General features: G+C 45.7%; 3 protein-coding genes across 6 annotated transcripts in view; 2 read left to right on the forward strand and 1 right to left on the reverse strand.

Moving 5' to 3' along the window:
- The window catches only part of pds5b (PDS5 cohesin associated factor B), a 24,005-nt gene extending 21,405 nt beyond the window's left edge, over window positions 1-2,600 (forward strand). For all 4 annotated transcript variants that reach the window (XM_017418151.3, XM_017418153.3, XM_025006338.2 and 1 more), the window contains exons 32-35: window positions 711-1,120; window positions 1,212-1,292; window positions 2,068-2,164; window positions 2,268-2,600. In XM_017418151.3, the coding sequence (XP_017273640.1) occupies window positions 711-1,120; window positions 1,212-1,292; window positions 2,068-2,164; window positions 2,268-2,300 (621 nt within the window). In that variant the 3' untranslated portion in view covers window positions 2,301-2,600. The remainder of the gene's footprint in view (window positions 1-710; window positions 1,121-1,211; window positions 1,293-2,067; window positions 2,165-2,267) is intronic.
- A 1,499-nt stretch (window positions 2,601-4,099) lies between these two features.
- On the forward strand, window positions 4,100-12,870 carry kl (klotho). Its single transcript, XM_017417998.3, has 13 exons — window positions 4,100-5,350; window positions 6,062-6,492; window positions 6,582-6,661; window positions 6,742-6,904; window positions 7,498-7,603; window positions 7,966-8,115; window positions 8,614-8,849; window positions 9,726-9,921; window positions 10,033-10,211; window positions 11,338-11,445; window positions 11,555-11,660; window positions 11,733-11,859; window positions 12,171-12,870. The coding sequence occupies exons 1-13, from the start codon at window positions 4,634-4,636 to the stop codon at window positions 12,503-12,505; spliced, it is 2,934 nt and encodes a 977-aa protein (XP_017273487.1). The 5' UTR covers window positions 4,100-4,633; the 3' UTR covers window positions 12,506-12,870.
- Window positions 12,871-13,444: 574 nt separating this feature from the next.
- rfc3 (replication factor C (activator 1) 3) lies at window positions 13,445-16,437 on the reverse strand. The gene is made up of 9 exons (XM_017418019.3): window positions 16,227-16,437; window positions 15,371-15,508; window positions 15,154-15,221; window positions 14,891-14,988; window positions 14,539-14,720; window positions 14,319-14,455; window positions 14,124-14,222; window positions 13,954-14,023; window positions 13,445-13,860 (listed from the first exon to the last, which is right to left on the reverse strand). Exons 1-9 carry the CDS (start codon window positions 16,311-16,313, stop codon window positions 13,669-13,671), a joined length of 1,071 nt encoding a protein of 356 aa, XP_017273508.1. The 5' UTR covers window positions 16,314-16,437; the 3' UTR covers window positions 13,445-13,668.
- Window positions 16,438-17,852: the final 1,415 nt, after the last annotated feature.

A 17,852-nucleotide genomic window follows, 5' to 3' on the forward strand; every position in this document is an offset into this window, starting at 1 on the left:
GGGGGGGGGGGGGGGGGGGGCTGTCGCTTATTTTAACTCGACTTTAAATATTCACGCAGAAAACACTGTGAGCTCCGTGGAAAATTGTTTTTCCCGGCAGCGTACGGATCTTAAACAAACCAAACTGGGCTGGTTTCACTCTGTCCTGTCCGTACGGCTGCACAAATAAACCATAACCTTATCTGAAATATCAGCGCAGCTCCGGAGGGAAAACCGAGTGGGTTGCTGCGATCCGGCTGAGTGCTGCCAGTCATAAATCCTTGTCTTAGTGTTTGAAGCTGCTGCACAAACAAGCAGCTGGAGTGAAGTCAAGATAGGATTAGCAAATACAAACTGTGTAAACTGTCTTCAATAACAGCCTCGCTGCACACTGCATATGCGGGGGGGGTTAATAACATATCGCTCCTATAAAATGTAAGAAAATATCATAACAAATGCAGGGATTCTCTTGTTTTATGTATGTTACAACGATTATCATTAAAATGTGAAGTTAATTTTTAAAGGAGACAAATTATCCACTCAAGTTTGACTAGATGAGAGGGAAAAATAAACAACAAATTTAGAAGTTAGATTTGTTTGGTTTTGTTTGAAGGTTTCTGGCTTGAGCAGCTACAGCAAGAAGCCTCTTTGAGCAGCGTCTCACAAGAGAAACGGTTCGGGTTTGAAGCCCAGAGGAACCTCCCTCTAAAACCGAACGTCTTCTATTTCAGGATGTAGAAAAACCCCGCGGCCGCAAGCGTGGCATGACCTCCAGCGACGACCAGGACAGCAAGCCGAAGCGGGGACGCAAAAGGGGGCCGGTCACCGCGCCGCCGCCGGCCGACTCCGAAGACCAGTGGGACGAGGACGCGCGACCCGAGGACGAACAGAACAGCCCGCCCAAAAAGGGGCGCAGGGGCCGACCGCCCAAGTCCGCTGCCGCCAGCCAGGACACGCCTGCCAAAGGGAGGAGGGGGCGCAAGAAGGCAGCTCCTCCGCCAGAGGAGGAGGATGAAGAAGAGGAGGAGGAGGAAGACGAGGAGGCAGAGGAGGAGGAGGAGGACGACGATAAGAGCAGCGAAAACATGGAGGTGAAGCCTAAAGGAGGGAGGCAAGCCCGGGCGCCGCGGCGATCGCAAGGGTACGAAGAATCGCATCGTCTTCTTTCTTTAATTCGTTTTTAAGAAATAACTCTGAACTCTGAATTTGTTCATTTTGTTCTGGCCCAACAGAACAGAGTCAACAGAGTCCACGCCGCAGAAGAGAAGAGGACGTCCACCCAAGTCGGCTCAACCTGCTGCCAAGAAACCAGCGTAAGAAGCTTTTCCACAACGCAAACAGGAACGTTCACAGCATTAAATACAGAACGTAAAATGTGATAGATAACTCCAGGCGTAGTGGATGTTTCTGACAGATTCCACAGATACAACTGAGACATTTTATAGAAAGTCCTCTTTTTACTTTTTATGGGTCAGTGTTTTACCTGTGGGAAAGAACCGTACCCACTTTGAGGACATGTTAAGCATAAAAAGTGTGTTTTATACGAAGCTGGTAATTCAAAGAATAGTTGAGATCTCTTAAAGTGGGATTCTGTGGAAAAGGCTATCATCAATCAGTATCTTACCTGTTTTAGAAGGCTCTTTGAACAACCTTAGTTTGGAGAAATAGTTGAATTTAGACTGTTTGACTTTAAGCTAACAGGTAGTCAGAGCGGGGCCAGATCCAGAGTAAACAGTCCTTCTACAAATGACACTGATGTCAGCATCAGTTCAGCTTTACACTGTTCCCGGAGCAGAAATATTCTGATATTCCTGCCAGAAGTGCCTCCAGGTTGGACCAACAGAGCTGCAGGAAATAATTGTTTACCGCTAAACTGATGGCCCTGTAAAGATTTGTAAAATAGTGTCTCCATAAACCTCAGACTAGATGTCGATTTGGTCAGAATTAAACTGTTTCTCCAAACTGAGGCGGCTTTTCCACAGAACCCCACTTCAAAACAGCCGAACTATCCCTTTAAGATTTCTCTGCATCAACTCCCGGCTTGTTCGTCACTCTGACCCGGCGTTTGTTTCCCTCTGCAACTTGCAGGCGCGGCGGACGGTCGAAGGCGGCCGCCGTCAAAGACGACTCTGACGAAGAGGACGAAGAGGAGGAGGAGGAGCAGGAAGATGAGCCAACACCCAGGGTACTCATTCAGCTGTGTAAACTCACCGGTTCTGGGTGCAAGGGGGGAAAAAAAAAATCTGTCGGCTCCGTTTGTCATCGTTTTGTTTCTCGTTTCCCTTCAGGGTCGCAAGAAGACCGCCGGGCGCAGAAGATGAGCTAAAAAAAAAAACCATTGACGGCGTCTCCTCCCAAGGAGAAATGATGCAGGAAAGGAAGAAAAGACAAAAAACAAAATATGGACATGGAACTTTTTAAATTTTTCATATGCTCCGGCTGTTACAGCAGTTTGCCACACTTGCATACACCAGTTGCACACTACATGAGAAACATCCGCATCGTCCGCTATGGGTCGTTGCTTCGTGTTGCATCGTGACGTTCAGTAGAAATCATTTTAACACAAAAAAAAAAAACCAACGAGCAAAAACAAACAAAAAAAAAGGTAACTCTTGTAAATAGTCTCTTCTGTCTTGTTTCATGTTCTGTTGTTGTGTTTGATGCTGACTGGGAGGATGCTGGAAAGCCGCCTCCCTGCTGATGTTCATTAAAGCGCTCCCATAAAGCATCGGCGTTCCCTCCGTGTCCGACTCTTAAACCGCGCAGATCGCCCCGACGCTTCCTCGTGAGCTTGTCCTTTTACCTTTAATGAAATGTTTACACCTCTGTATATTAAAAACCTTTCTTCTTTTTTTTTTTTTTTTTACCATGTATTGAATACTTCAAAAGTGTCCGATAATTATCCAAATGTAGAAGTTGCTTCTGGATATTCCTGTAGCGTTGCGTTATGAGTTTTAGGTTCGTGTTCACCGCTAGACCAAGTGTCACCCGAGCAGCTGTGGTTGTCGTGTTCGTCACCGCTGGTTAACTCTGGCTTCACATCCACCCAGTCAGATCTTCTGTTGTAACAATATAATTCTCTAGAAAACCTGACTCTCGTTTGGCCTCTCTTTATCCCCCCCTCCCCCTTCTCTCTTCCGTCTTACAGGTTAAAAAGTTGTGGTCTTGTGTGTTTTTTTTAACGTGTGCGCTCTGTCACAAGCTGTCCTCCGGCTGCCAGGCGTCTCTCTGTAATGTTCCTCCTGGGTCGTAAATGAGATTAACACACACACACACACATGGCTTCGTTGTTTATGCACGTACACTTTTAGACTTTCCGACGGAAAAACACCCGGAGGCTCGCTGTGTTTCAGCAGCTGAAACCATCCACCTGAACTGAAAGCAGCTTGAACAAAACATGCACCCACTGTGTTTACCAACAGTAATTATATTTCTCCGTATATTAATCCTTATTAAGTTAAGTTAATAAGTTAAGTTAATAAGTTAAACCCTTACATCAGATTGTTAGATTCACCTAAAAACCCAAATCTTTGCGATGCAATACTTTCATGACATGGTAGTGGTTCATTTATCTATATTTTAACTCACATAATACAAGTATTTTACTTTTTGTTTTCTAACTCAAGTTGATATTTTTCCAGATTTTGATGAATTTTGATCCTACCTTTCATTATTAGTAAAAGCAAACAGTTTGATCTAAAGCTGGATCGTTTCGGAGCTTTAAGTGCTGTATTTTTATTGTTAGATTCTATTATTTTAAAGTAATTTGTCTTTTTTTTTGGACAGGGGGGCAGCTTTGATTAGGACCTTTGAATCATTTCAGCTAGAATCTGGACGTTACAGTTGCTGCTAACTTTGATTTAAATCCATTTAAAACTTAATATTTAAAAAGTCCTTATGACCCAGGTATATTTTGGAGTTATTTTTTTTTATCTGTGTGCGTCAAGATTTAGCCTTGAAACTGATGGTTGGTGGGTAAAATCATTTTTAAGATTTAAGAGTGGTCTGTGGGGGGGGGGGGGGGTTGTCATCACTGGCTGAGTCTCTCCTGCAGCCACCACCCAGCCCCCCTCTTCCTCCTCCTCCTCCTCCCCAGGTATTTCTCCAGGTGTCAGCCTGTCGGTGATGCTGCGTTTCCAGGCAACCAGGTGAGCCGGAAGTCATGGCAGCGCACTGACCCAGCCCGTGTGAGGAGCCCGGCCGGACTTGATCCGGTTAGAGATGTAAATTCTGATTCTCGTGTTGCGTCGCGTGGAAGCGGAGCCAAGCTGTCGGCCTGTCTGATCTAATGGTCCTGTTGGGGCCCTCGGCACCTGGGGTCTCTCCGCTCGGACTGATTCAATCCAGTTATAATGCTGATTTGGAACAAAACAAATCCGGTTACCACGAGCCCGTTTTTGTTTATGTATTTGTTTATTTGTAACCCCCTGTCAGTGATCGTCTCGGGCTCCCTAACATCACAGCTGTTCCCGGAGCCCTTCGTGCGTCAGGTGCTTCGGGTAATAATTGACAGATCTGGAGAGTTCGCAGCTGGTTGGCTCGGTCTCTGAGAGCCTCCAAGCATGGTCAAGTGAGGGCTAAACTCCCAGAGCTGGACACCCAGGACCAGGGGTAAAAAAAAACAAAACAAACAAACCCAGCCAAAGCAGGAGCCATGCGCGTGTTTGTCCCCATTTTGACGCTTCTCGCCTTCGGCGCCGCGGCCGCGAAGCCCAGCGCCGGGCTGAAAACGTGGGGGCGCTTCAGCAGGCTCCCCTACCCGGGAGACAAGGCTTTCCTGCACGGAACCTTCCCGGAGAACTTCATCTGGGCCGTGGGCACCGCCGCGTACCAGGTGGAGGGCGCGTTCGACAAGGACGGCAAGGGCCTCTCCATCTGGGACACGTTTACGCGCGGCGGGAACCGCATGGCCACGGGCGACGTGGGCAGCGACAGCTACCACAACGTGCACGCGGACGTGCGAGCCCTGCGGCAGCTCGGGGTCAGCCACTACCGCTTCTCGCTGTCCTGGGCCAGGATCTTCCCGAACGGCACGCGCGGCAGCCTCAACGAGCGCGGCGCCGCCTACTACCGCGCGCTACTGCGGCGGCTGCGGGAGATCCGCGTGCAGCCGGTGGTCACGCTCTACCACTGGGACCTGCCCGAGCAGCTGCAGCGGAGCCTGGGCGGCTGGAGCCACCCGGACATGGTGGCCATCTTCAGGGACTACGCCGACTTCTGCTTCCGCGCGTTCGGCGACGACGTGAAGCTGTGGATCACGGTGGACAACCCGTTCGTGGTGGCGCAGCACGGCTACGGCACCGGGGTGGTGGCGCCCGGGGTGAAGAACGACCCCGACCTGCCCTACCGGGTGGGGCACAACTTACTGAAGGTGCGCGCTGACGCTTCACCAGATTTCTGCTTTTTAAATGTCTTGGTTTTGTTTGCACCTAATGTAATTTGACCACTTTAAGTCAGTCAATTTAGCAGATATTGAGCTAAAATTCAATGTGGTAGTCGCTGAGACCGATCCTTAACTGGTATTCTGAGCGCTCACAGATTGAGCAGGACGTTTGTCTGTCTGTTAGCAAAATATCTCATGAACCACTGGGCGGATTTCAATGAAACTTCCAGGAAGTAATTACTGAATGCATATCCACAAGTGATTAACTTTTGGAGTCAACCCAATTCAAGATGGCTGCTACAACCACCTGACCTTCCACGACACAGAACAGGGCTGTGATTCTGTCCGTTTTACTGATGTTGGGCTAAAGTCTGGTGTGGCTGTAGATGAGATTCGTTCACAGGACATTCTCCAAGTGCAAAAAAATGGCTCTAACTCGGTGAGTTTAACAGATATTGAGCGTAAATTTGATGAGTCGTCCACAGCACATCCTCTGAGAGCGACATCTGAAACTGTCATGAAAGGTGGCGGGCGATATGCATTCCTTTAAGACATGCCAGGCCTTTAAATAATGGTTTGTTGGCGTCACTGTGTATGTTTTATGAGTGTCCTCGGCTTCTAATGCACATGGTCCCAAAGTCCCGTTTCTTCTGCCGTCTCTCGTTTCCATCGGAGCCTCTCTCTTTGTTTCCGGCGCAGGCTCACGCAGCCGCCTGGCACCTCTACAACCGCCACTACCGGCCCCGCCAGCGGGGCAAGGTCTCCATGGCTCTGGCCTCCCACTGGATCAAGCCCAGCCGCACCCGCCTGGAGAGCCTGCGGGAGTGCCAGTGCTCCCTGGACCACGTCCTGGGCTGGTTCGCCCAGCCGCTGTTCGTCGACGGAGACTACCCTGCCTGCATGAAGGAGAGGCTGGGCTCCCGGCTGCCCTCCTTCACGCAGGAGGAGAGGGAGCGGGTGAGAGGCACGGCCGACTTCTTCGCCCTCTCTCACGGGGCCACCCTGAGCTTCCAGCTCATCAACGACAGCCTGAAGTTCGGGCAGCTGGAGGACCTGGACCTGAGGATGCTGCTCTACTGGGTCAGTGCAGAGTACGGCAAGCCCCCCATCTTTGTGGTGCAGAGTGGTTGGTAAGCTGTCATACTCTGTTTTCTTTCTTTTTTCTTTCTTCGGAGGGGGAGGTTGCTGTTTACTGAACACACCGTTTTGCTTGACGCAGGTACGTCCTCGGTAACACCAAGACGGAGGATCCAAAACACATGTACTACCTGAAGAGGTTCATCGCAGAGGCACTAAAGTGTGAGTCCACCTGTTCCTGACAACAGTGAGGACCCAAACGATCCGGCATAAACTCGTCTGAATGTGTTTTGTCATTCCAGCAATCGTCATAGATGGCGTGAACGTGATCGGATACACAGCCTGGTCTCTGATCGATGGCTTCGAGTGGCACAGGGAGTATGGCATTCGGCGCGGGCTGTACTACGTCGACTTCAACACTCCCGACATGAAGAGGGAGCCCAAGACATCCGCCACCTTTTACCGGTGCGTGTCCGCCGCAAAACCCAAAAGTTGTAGCTGGGTGTCCTACATGAGCTGAACATTTTCCTAGCTGAATGTTGACATCATGCAGAAGTAGGTTCATACATCGATAAAAAACAGGTACGAGAGAAAAGCCCCAAAAAAGTATCAAACAGGATCAATGTTGCTGTGACTGCTGGTTCACATGTTTATTTACAGCAGGACTTTAAGGAGTCCAGGTCTTGTTGCTGCAAACCAAGCCTAAATCATTAACCTTCCACCACCGTGCTACACAGTGTGTGTGAGGTGTTTGTGCTGACATGCTGCCTTTGTGCCGTTTTGCCAAATGTCTCCACTTTGCTCGTTCGGCTCAGAAGGACATTGTTTTGCAAGTCATGTGGTTTAGTTTAGATGCAGCTTTTTAAACCAACAACTCCGGCAAAGAAGCCTTACTGTTCTCTACTGTTCTCTACTGTTGTAATGTAGAGCTGGAGATGTGTCTCTTATTTTGTGTCTTTCTGATCATCCCTGATGAAGGGGTTGGGACATCCATGCAAATATGTCCAGTCATTTTCAAGGATTTTCACCAACTTCTTCCTTTGTGGCAATTTCTGCAGAAACGTCATCCACAGAAACGGTTTTCCTGAACTTCCGGAGAACAGACCAGCACAAGGAGTCTTCCCATGCCATTTTGCATGGGGGGTTTCTGCCAACTCGATACAGGTGTGTGTGTGTGTGCAGCTGTGGATGGACATTGTACTAGTGGTCAGAGGTCAGATAAAGAATTAAGAACGCTTCCTCTGAAACGGAACCCTGAGAAAATATTAACTTCACTGTTTTACTTTTGGTTCAAAGATTCACCGAAGGCTTGATATTTAGTGACGTTTTTATTTTGTCATAATTCTACTTACCTTATATCTACTTATCTTATATTGAGGCTATTAAGAAAAGTATGGTACAAACAGTACAGCTAACCAGCACTTTAGTTATAGGGTTTTAAATTTATTTAAATAAAGCAGTTTGTCCCGTCTGGTCAGTGCGGCTCAATTGCGTCTTGTTTGTCTGCTCGTCCTCTCGTGTCACAGGTGGAGACGGCTCCCACCCAGTTTGCCGACCCCAGCGTTTACCTCTGGAACATCTCCAACAACGGAGAGCTGATCAAGCTGGAGGGCTTCAGCGCTCCACCCTTGCGCCGAGCCGCGCACTGCGCTGATTACGCCACCGTCCGACAGCAGGTCTGCTTGCCGAACGTTTGTCAGCCAACCGACCGGCTTGATGCTTTTTCCAAAAGCAGGAAGCGGTTTAATGCTCATTTATCTCCGTCGAGTGGCGGTCCAGCAGTTTAGAAAGTCTTCAGGCTCAGGCGTGTTTATATGCAACTCTGGCAAAAACAAAACTAAACGGGGGAAATGTTTGCAGAACATCGGTTTTCTCTGAAGTTTGTAATATTTTTGTTATTTTTACTGTTTAAGTTTGTCATTTGAGATATTTGTAAGAAAATAATTTTGTTTTTTAATCATAGTCACAGTAAATCCAAGTCATCCGTCAGCAAAACATTTAGGTGTGCAAGAAGAAATGTGCTTTATACAAGTTATAAAGGTTTAAATCAAGTGATTTTCCCAAAATGACCTAAAAAGTATGGCAAAATTCATGAAAAATACCTCCACACTAAAAGTGTTTTTTTAAGATGTCTGTGTTTGTATCACCAACCTGCTCGTCCTCCGTCGTTTCAGGTGGATGAAATCCGGCAGGTGGGGGTGAACCACTTCCACTTTGCCCTCAACTGGTCGGCTCTGGTGCCCACGGGCGACGTGGCTCACCCGAACGCCACCCTGCTGCGGTACTACCGCTGCTTCACCCGTCAGCTGCTGCTGGCCAACGTCACGCCCGTGGTCACCCTGTGGCACCACACGCGGCAGCGCAGCAGCCTGCCGGCCCCGCTGGACGCCGCCAACAAGTGGCTGAACAGGTGGGGAACGCCGCCGACGCTGCTTCTTTTCCCAGGTGTCTGAGAAACGTGCGTCCCCGTCAAACACGGTTTGCTGCGTGTTACAGCTGCTGACGGGCTGAGCTGATGCCACAGTGCGTCCTTTTTCCACAGCGCTCGGGCTTTTCCTGAAATAAAGGGTTAAACTCAGTCATCGTGCCTGATCAGTAATATTTATCAACCTGTTTCACCCCCAAAAAGCAAAAAACGCCTGAAAAAAGCCTACCCAAAATGAATCAGATGCTGCTCTTGAACCACTTGGAGTACATGCAAATGCTTGGCGTCTTTGTAAAGGTAACAATTAACATTTTTGGGGCAGTGCAGTCCAATTTATTGTTCTGGTAACTAGGATTTCAGTAATAAAGTTGTAACATGATTGGCTGTGGTGGGCTCATATATGGACCTAATTGGTCAATCAAAAAAGGAGGGTCCAGACAACCACTTTGACGTCCTGGTGTTTAAATATGTTACCTTAGAAACGCTTTAAAATGAAAGGTTAAGAGGTTAATCTACATAAAACCACATGGGAGTAGATGTCCATTGACTCAGGTTGTTCACTGTCACGTATTTCCTTCTATGCAGGAGGAGGATTGTTCCCAGTGATTGGCTAGAATTTCCTTTAACTTATTCAAAACAGCTGTTGGAAACCCATGAAATATTAAATTTTACAGACCAAGACTGAGGAAAACCAGGATTCCTTCATTTAAGAGGCTACAATTTGTCATTTTGCAAGCACCAACGCCACACTTATTCATGTAATTTCACAAGTTGTCGTTCTTTTGGCTTTGAATTGACTTCACGTCAAATATATTCTTCCGTTAAAGCATGCGCATGTTTGACCCTTTTATTTCCCCTCAGGAAGACTCCGCAGGCCTTTGCCGACTACGCCAGGCTCTGCTACAGAGAGCTGGGGAGCAGTGTGAAGATGTGGATCACCCTGAACGAGCCCAACGACGAGATGGTGAGCTATCAGGAGGGCCATGAGATGCTGCGGGCGCACGCCCTGGCCTGGCACGTGTACGACCGTGAGTTTCGACGCACGCAGGGAGGAAAGGTCAGTAGGACGTCGCTACTGGAACTGTTTGTTGTCTGTATCTATATGGATGTAAAATACAAGCCAAACAAAGCTGTCTTTGTAAAACTAACCTGGCAGTTGTTGTCTCAGGTGTCTCTGGCTCTGCACATGGACTGGGTGGAGCCGGCGTTCTCCTTCAGCCGCGAGGACGTGGAGCCGGCCAAGAGGGTTCTGGATTTCTCCGTCGGCTGGTTTGCGGAGCCTGTCTTTGGCAGCGGCGACTATCCTGCAGGGATGAGGAGCTGGCTGCGTCAGCTCAACTCGCTCGAGTAAAAAAAACAAAACAAATCCTTATTCATACTTTGATAAGCTTCGGAGCAAGCACCACTGAGCACAAATATAGAAACATCACCAGCTTGCCTAAATTTCCCATTTCTGCTCTCATCTGCTTCATCATGAAACAGAGCTGACTAAAAGCAACTTAATGTGCTTTATTAAGAAAGCTCTGAGGTTTTTATTTGGTCAAAGAAACCACCGCACTCAGTTTTACAGTTTTATTTAAATACACACCCTAAAAAAAGGAAAGAGTTACTTAACTTAACTTGTCAGCTGGTTCAAATAATCCTGATGGTTTACTTATAATAATTATTTAAACCTCTGTCCTCATCAAATAGTTCATGGATAGCAGTGGATTTGAGATTTGAGTCTCCAAAACGGCTCCTGGAGCCTGGAGCAAAATAGTTTGTTAAATTAGTGGCCCCTGGAATTGGAATTAATGTACAAGTGCAAGTAGAGAAAGCATCTTAGGTCAACTTTATTCAGTCAAAGGAGCAGTAAAGTTTAAGCAAAGTGGTTAAGTGACATTTAACCAACATTTAATTGCTTTAATATCTCATATTATTGCTTTAATAGGTACAGGTAAGGTAAGGTAAGGTACATTTATTTATATAGCACTTTTCAGCACAAGGCGACTCAAAGTGCTTTACAACACAAGAACAAAATTACAGACAAAGTTACAGACAAAATACAAGAGAGAAAATTAAACTAAACAACAATACAAAGTTACAGAACATGATAATGCAGGTACAAGATAACTAAGCTAAAACATGACAATTCTAACTAAGGTACAGGATAACTAAACTACTAAAACGTGATATTACTAAACTAAGGCACGAAGAATCTAGCTAACAGTGCCAAGGCCCGCTAAAACAGCCAACATAAAAAATGCTAAGTTAATTGAATTGATAGAAATAAAAACATACAACAAATCCTGCTTCCTTTAACTGATAAAACATATTGAAATTATAGTGTAGTTTACACAACCCCCCAAATTCCATTTTTCTGAGTGTACACAATTATTGGAACAAACAAAATTAGACAATTGTACATCAGTTATAGGATCTTTGTTGTTTGTCTGCTGCTTTTTAAGGTGGTATCATTTGAATATGCCCACAGATTGCCTGTTTTCAACGAGAAGGACAGACGGCTGGTTAAAGGGACGTACGACTTTTTTGCCATGAGCCACTTCAGCTCCAAGCTTGTGACCCACGCCAAGGAGGACTCGTAAGACAAAAGCGTTATTTCGCTCTCATTTCCTCCCGTTTAACCAGCCACACGCAGGCTCACGCAGCAACAATCTGTGTTGCTTCGCCGTCTCGTCTCCTGTCTGCAGATACACCTACACAGCCATGCTGGAGGTGCAGCACATGATCGACACCACGTGGATCATGTCCCCGCGGCCCGTCGTGCCCTGGGGTCTGAGGAAAGCCCTGAACTGGGTAAAAGCCGGAGCCGTTGTTTCGTTGTGATGCACCGTGACAGAAGCTGACTTTGCCGTTGCTGCCGAACAGGTGAAGGAGCACTACAGCGACGTCCCGATCTACGTGATGGCCAACGGCGTCCAGGAAGACCCGGCCCGTTTCAAAGACAGCCTCCGGGTTTACTACCTGTACAACTACATCAACGAGGCGCTTAAAGGTGAGGCTGGGAGAAATGTCGTAGCTGCTGCTGTTTTCCAACTAAAGATCAGCCCTTTTTTAAAGGCCGCTGAACCTTTTCGCCTTCCTGGCCTCTGTGGAGTTTAATATTTAGACAGCGTGTAGGTTACTGACCCCTGAATGGTCAGCTGACTCAGAGCAAACACAAATACCTGCAGAAATGTCAACTATGCTCTGAATTTTTCAGTCTGGTCTCATTATCTGTCCCTGTAAAGAAAAGGGTGACACAGTAAGGCACTTTGCTGACTCAGCATGATTAAAACACGTTGTTTTCCCCTCCTCCGTCCGCAGCGCACACCCTGGACGGCGTGAACCTCAAGGGTTACTTCGCCTACGCCCTGAACGACCAACGGGCCCCGGGCTTTGGCTTGTACGGCCACGTTCACGAGGAGGTCATCGTCAAGGCCTCGCTCTCCAACTATCGCAACATCATCCAACACAACGGCTTCCCCCTCCCGGGAGCCGCTCCGCAGCAGTGTCCCGCTTCGCCCCAGCCCTGCCTGGGCTGCGGCGTTCTGGACAAGAGTCCCGTGGTGGGCTTCCTGTCGCTGGTGGGTTCAGGGGTGCTGATCACCCTGGGCCTCATTATTTATTACACAACCAAGAGGCACAAGGAGTATTACTGAGGAAAGGATTAATGACTCAAAAAACAAAAATCAAAACTGTGCTTAATTAGAAGTCTTGTTTGGATTGTGTGATAAGTAAGCAAGTGGCCTTGTCAGCTTCGTGTTTTAGGTGTTAGAGGTTATTAAATGTTCAGGGTTACCTCGTAGGATAAGGGATAAACGTCACACAGTAGTATAAAGTACCTGATTACAAAAAGCTCTGCAGATATTTTACATAAGTTTTCACTAAATAACAACAGTGAGCCATATTTTGATCACATACAGATAATCATTCATCTGAAAACAGCTGACGTCTGTTTTCTTAAATGTTACATTAGTTTTGTTTTGTTCCTGCGTTTGTGGCTTTCATAAATTATTTATTCTGATTTCAGTGCTTTTATCATAAAATTAGATTTACAAGTGTTTCAAACCCTTTTGTTACATTCTCCTCGTCGTCCTCCAGGTCTCCAGCTGCATTTCACAAGTTAATACGATGGTTCCCAAAGTCGGGGTCGGGACCCCATAATGGGTCACCCAACACCAATTAGGAGGCCTTGGATTATCTCTGACATATCAGCTCCTTTAAATAAATGGTGATGATTTATTTTCACAATTGTTACAAAGAAAGAGAACAGTATAAACCGACACTAGAGGGCGCCACACACCTTGGTCATTTTTATCTTATGGGTCTGAAGCTAAAATATTTGCCAACTACTGACTTAATGTTCTGTTGGCTGCTCCCGTCTGCAGGGGTTGCCATAGAGACGGAACTCACGCCGAAAGATTTGGCAACCGTTTTATGCCGGATGCCCCTCCTGGGCTCGAACCTGCAGCCTTAGGATTACAAGACAGCAGCGCTGACCACTGAACTGAATTAACATATGGCAACATTTCTGATAAGTCTAATTATGGTTGTAAATTTTACGATTGGTCACGTCCATAAAGCAGCAAACGCCAACATGTTATAAAAACATTTTATTTTGACTCACCAGAACATTTTACTACAAATCCTCGTTTTCTGCTACTTTTGTCATTTTACATTGAACTGTGCACAGAGCTGTTGATATGGGCAACAATCCCAGGCATAAACCCAACCCATCAACACACATTTGATAGTGTCTCTCTGAAAATCATGCTGGGAAGTTACAACGAGGGCTTCCAAACTCTACGAGTCCATTTAACACTTAAAACATCATAGCATCCAGCCCGTCTTCCATAAACTTCTTGTACATGGCCATAAACTTGGCTGTGAAAGCCTCCAGGTGGTAGATGGCTTTGCTGCCCAGCTGTAGTCTGTGTTCGTAGTACGCCGCCAGGTTGGCCACCTCTGTCTTCAGCTGTCCGTCGCAGTTATTCAGCAGTTCTTTCACCAAACTCTGTTAGACGATGAAACAGGAACGTGACAGCTTGTTGCGTTCTGAATGAGCAGAAAACTTGTGATTGGGGAGCTGAGGTGTAGGAAACCGTACCTTCATGATGATGTCAGGAGGGATGCAGTGAATCAGCAGTTCATATATCCGACCTCGAACCTCCAGCAGCCTGCGACCGAAGCAGCAGAGGATTCTGTATTAAATATCTCACAGTCTAATTGACAAAGAGAAGACCAAACGTCCCCACTCCCTCCTGTCCCTTTTCATACCTCTGAGGGGTCTGCTGGCTGACGATGGCATTCGCGGTGTCTCTCAGATAGACCTCCCAGTCCGGCTCAGGGACATCTTGGTCAGCTGAGAATGGGTACCTTCGGAGCAGATTATCACAGCCTTTATAAGCGAATAATGTGGCTGAGATTTGCTAATGATCCATGACTAAAACTAGAGGAAGATTCCTGACTCACTGCTGAACTCTGCAGGCCTCGCACATCAAAAGGGCTTTGCGGAGGTTGCGTCCGGACTTCTCGCAGATTTGTTTGGCCAGTTCGGGGGGCAGGAGCAGACCCTCCTTTTTACACACTGATGTCAGCACACTGCAGACCTAGAAAATCGGACACGAGTTAAGTTCCCGAACAAACACGCGTTCAGTAGATATTAAACCCTAAAACCGTCCCACCGTCTCACCTCCTCCGTGCTCGGCAGAGGAACTCTGACCGCCAGACACCGGCTCCTGATTGGCTCGATGACTTTGGAGGTGGACGTTGAGCAGAGGATGATGCGGCAGGTAGCCATGTACTTCTCCATCGTGCGACGCAAAGCGTGCTGAGCGTCTTTTGTGAGTCTGTCCACCTCTGTTAGCAACACCACTGAGAGGAGAAGAGTGCCAAATAACTCACTGATTATTGTTAGAAAAGGTTACTGGCAAAAACTGGAAACAAAAGCAGCACGACAACAATTTAGACACCGTACATCCACTGAATGAACCCTTTATTCAGTCTCCACAACTCATGAGTTCTAGTGGATTTGTCTCGTCTACCTTTGAAGTCTCTCTGGGTGCTCGACTGGATTTGCTGGGACTGGGCCACAGTTTTAATCAGCTCTTGAATCACCACACGGTCCTGGTTTCCTGCATCACTGTGCAAAAAGAGCAGAAAACGTGTTAAACTTCACATGCTTTGTTTAAGCTTCTCTGACTGAGAAGATGTCAACATATTACATAAATCTTCAAATAAAGCAGAGAAATGCATCAGAAAGGAGACAAAAATGGAGGTAAATCTTTTTTTTTTAAATTAAAATTACCTTGGGTTGACCTCCAAGTGATAGTTGCTGGCTATCGTGTTAATCTCAATCTTCTTTTTTGATGGAGCCTGTTGTTAAAAAAACAAACAAAACTCATTGATCTGAACTCCTGAGAGGACAAGTTACAATAAATCCTACGTGTGGGGGATATTTTGTAAAGGTAGCTCTGCTGTGTACAGTTTAACAGCTGAGGTTCTTCCTTTATTTAGCCTCTCACCACTATAGTCTGGTGCTCAATGCGAAGCTTCTCCACTCCTGGCCCGTACAGCTCCCTCAGTAAACACATGATGCGGGTCTTTTTCCCGGCTCCTGACGGACCATACACCAACAGGTGAGGGAAGTCGCCGCCCTGAACCTGGAACAAGGAATCACAAAGAAGGTTTGCTTCTGAGCTGAGTGACGCCCGGCATACGTTCTGGTATGATTGTGTTTTGCTTTTCTAGATGAGACAGAAAGATATACTTGTTATGGTTCTAAAGTAGCTAAAACAGACGCAGTACTGTCTAATATTATAAAGCAATTTATGGTTTTAACCCCAAACTAAAGTACAGATCAGGGTCCAAAATACACATTTATGAATCCTCATTTTCTTTTTAGTTCCTTTGAGCTAATAGAGTAGTAAAACACACAGGAAATGATTTACATGCAGTGTTTAAGCTTATTATACCAATAAAAAACAACACCCAAAACAATGTTAAAATTGCTTATTGTCTTTAGCTGACTGTGCAGCATCTGTATATATAAATTAATATAGCTTTAGCAACCATCAGCATGTCTCATACTATTTAATAAGTGAACAGGTGAAATAAATGAACTGGAAACTGTTTCAATGATGGTGCAGACAGCTGTCCTGCATTTGAAATCATTAATAACTTCTTAGAGTCGCACTTAAATTTAACGTAATAAACTCTGGATGCCTAAACATGTTTAAGTGCAGGTATTATGAGCAAACACATGAACCAACAGGGGAGTTATTTATGTTTTGTAGCGCTGATAAAACAGTGTTTTTGTGGTCGGCGCTAGCTAAAAAACAGTAAAATTAGCAAACTTAAAAGTCTTTCTCTTCTTCTCACCAGGTTTTTCAGCTGAGCCGCTTGTTCCTTATGAAAGTCCAGCTTCCCGAGGGATGTCGGTCGATATTTGTCCAACCACAAACTCATTGTGATAAGAATTTAGTAAAAAAATATATAGATATATTCGACAAACACCCAGTCGGCAGCTAAACTCCCGCGAAACAAATCCAACCGCGCTTCTGCGCTTCCTGCAACTACGGAAAGTGGAAGGGGTCAAAATGTCTGCGCACGCGCGGTGAAAAATAGAAAACTGAGAGGTTGTAGCAATGGATATATATCCATGTAAGTCATTGGGATGTAGTTTTGAACTTTTTGTCATCCTTTACTGGCTTCATTTCGACAGAGTGATGTAAGTTACGTGTTTTATTAAGGCAGCATTATTGTGCCATGAAGCAGACATCTTGTTAGGAAACAAGTGCTTCCTGTGTTGACCCGGGAATATTTTTATTATAATCACACACTTTCAGTAGCACATTAGACTAGATAACAACAAAACAACAAAAACCAAGTTGTGAGGAAACTGAGACATAAAGAGGTTCTTCAACCTCTTTTACAAATAAAATAAAACAACCAAGAATACAAACATACTTTCCAGAAAAAAACGACCAAGGTCACTTGAATGCTACTTTAAAAAATGGTAATTGGTGAAAAGTCATTTTGTTTTGGAAAAAACTGTGAATACAGAGCTAAAAATAGCAAAATGATAGCTTAAGCAGCTAAAGGTTAGCCAAAATCTAAAAGTAGCAAAACACTAGCTAAAAAGCTAGCTCAAAGCTAAGTGTGGCAATATGGTAGCTGGAAGCTAAGAGTAGCAAAAGACTAGCTAAGTGCTAAAGTAACAAAAGTTAAAAACAGCAAAAAGTTAGCTAAAGTTAGTAAAAGGCGAGCTGACAGTAACAAAGGGCTAACTAGAAGCTAAAAATAACAGATTGGTAGCTGAAAGTAGCAGAAAAATAGTTAAAAGCTAAAAAAAGCATTAGAAGACAAAAATACTGCGAGTATGTTACAGCAGGTTTAAAAAAAAAGAACAAAGTTTGAAGGAGTTGAAAATTTCTCAATCTATTTCTATGAGGAAGTTAATTAAAAGTAAAGTTAAACTTTTTGAAAATGAGAAAAGTTACAAAAACCAAAAGTCATACTAGCCATGTCCTGAACGAACTGAACATTTTCATATATGAAGGGTTAAAAAAAGCATAAAGAAGGTGGTTAGATTACAAAAAATTTATGGAAGAATACAGAACAGGAAAAGAACATCATTCACAGCATGGTAAAATAAAACAAAACAAGTAAAAAATAAAGGGGGTGACCTTTATTATAGTTACTGCAGCTCGATCTCTGATATGTTCAAACATGTATGTTCCAGGACATACCCAACTCCTGCAGCTCACTGACATCAAACTATCACTGGAGTCTAACACAACGGAAACTGATTAATTTCTTTTCATTCATTCTGTTTATCTGTTTATTTTCAGACACACCTGTCCTCTGCTGTGTACCAGCTGTAACTGCAGCGTCCTCCACACCTAACCTTGACCCAGGACGGCCCCGTGGACGAGACGTTGGATTCGCCTGACGTCCAGGGGAGGATCTGGGGGATGTTTGATGGTATCTTTTCCACGGAACGGT

The sequence above is a fragment of the Kryptolebias marmoratus genome, linkage group LG13 (genome assembly GCF_001649575.2).
Source record: "Kryptolebias marmoratus isolate JLee-2015 linkage group LG13, ASM164957v2, whole genome shotgun sequence".
NCBI lineage: Eukaryota > Metazoa > Chordata > Actinopteri > Cyprinodontiformes > Rivulidae > Kryptolebias > Kryptolebias marmoratus.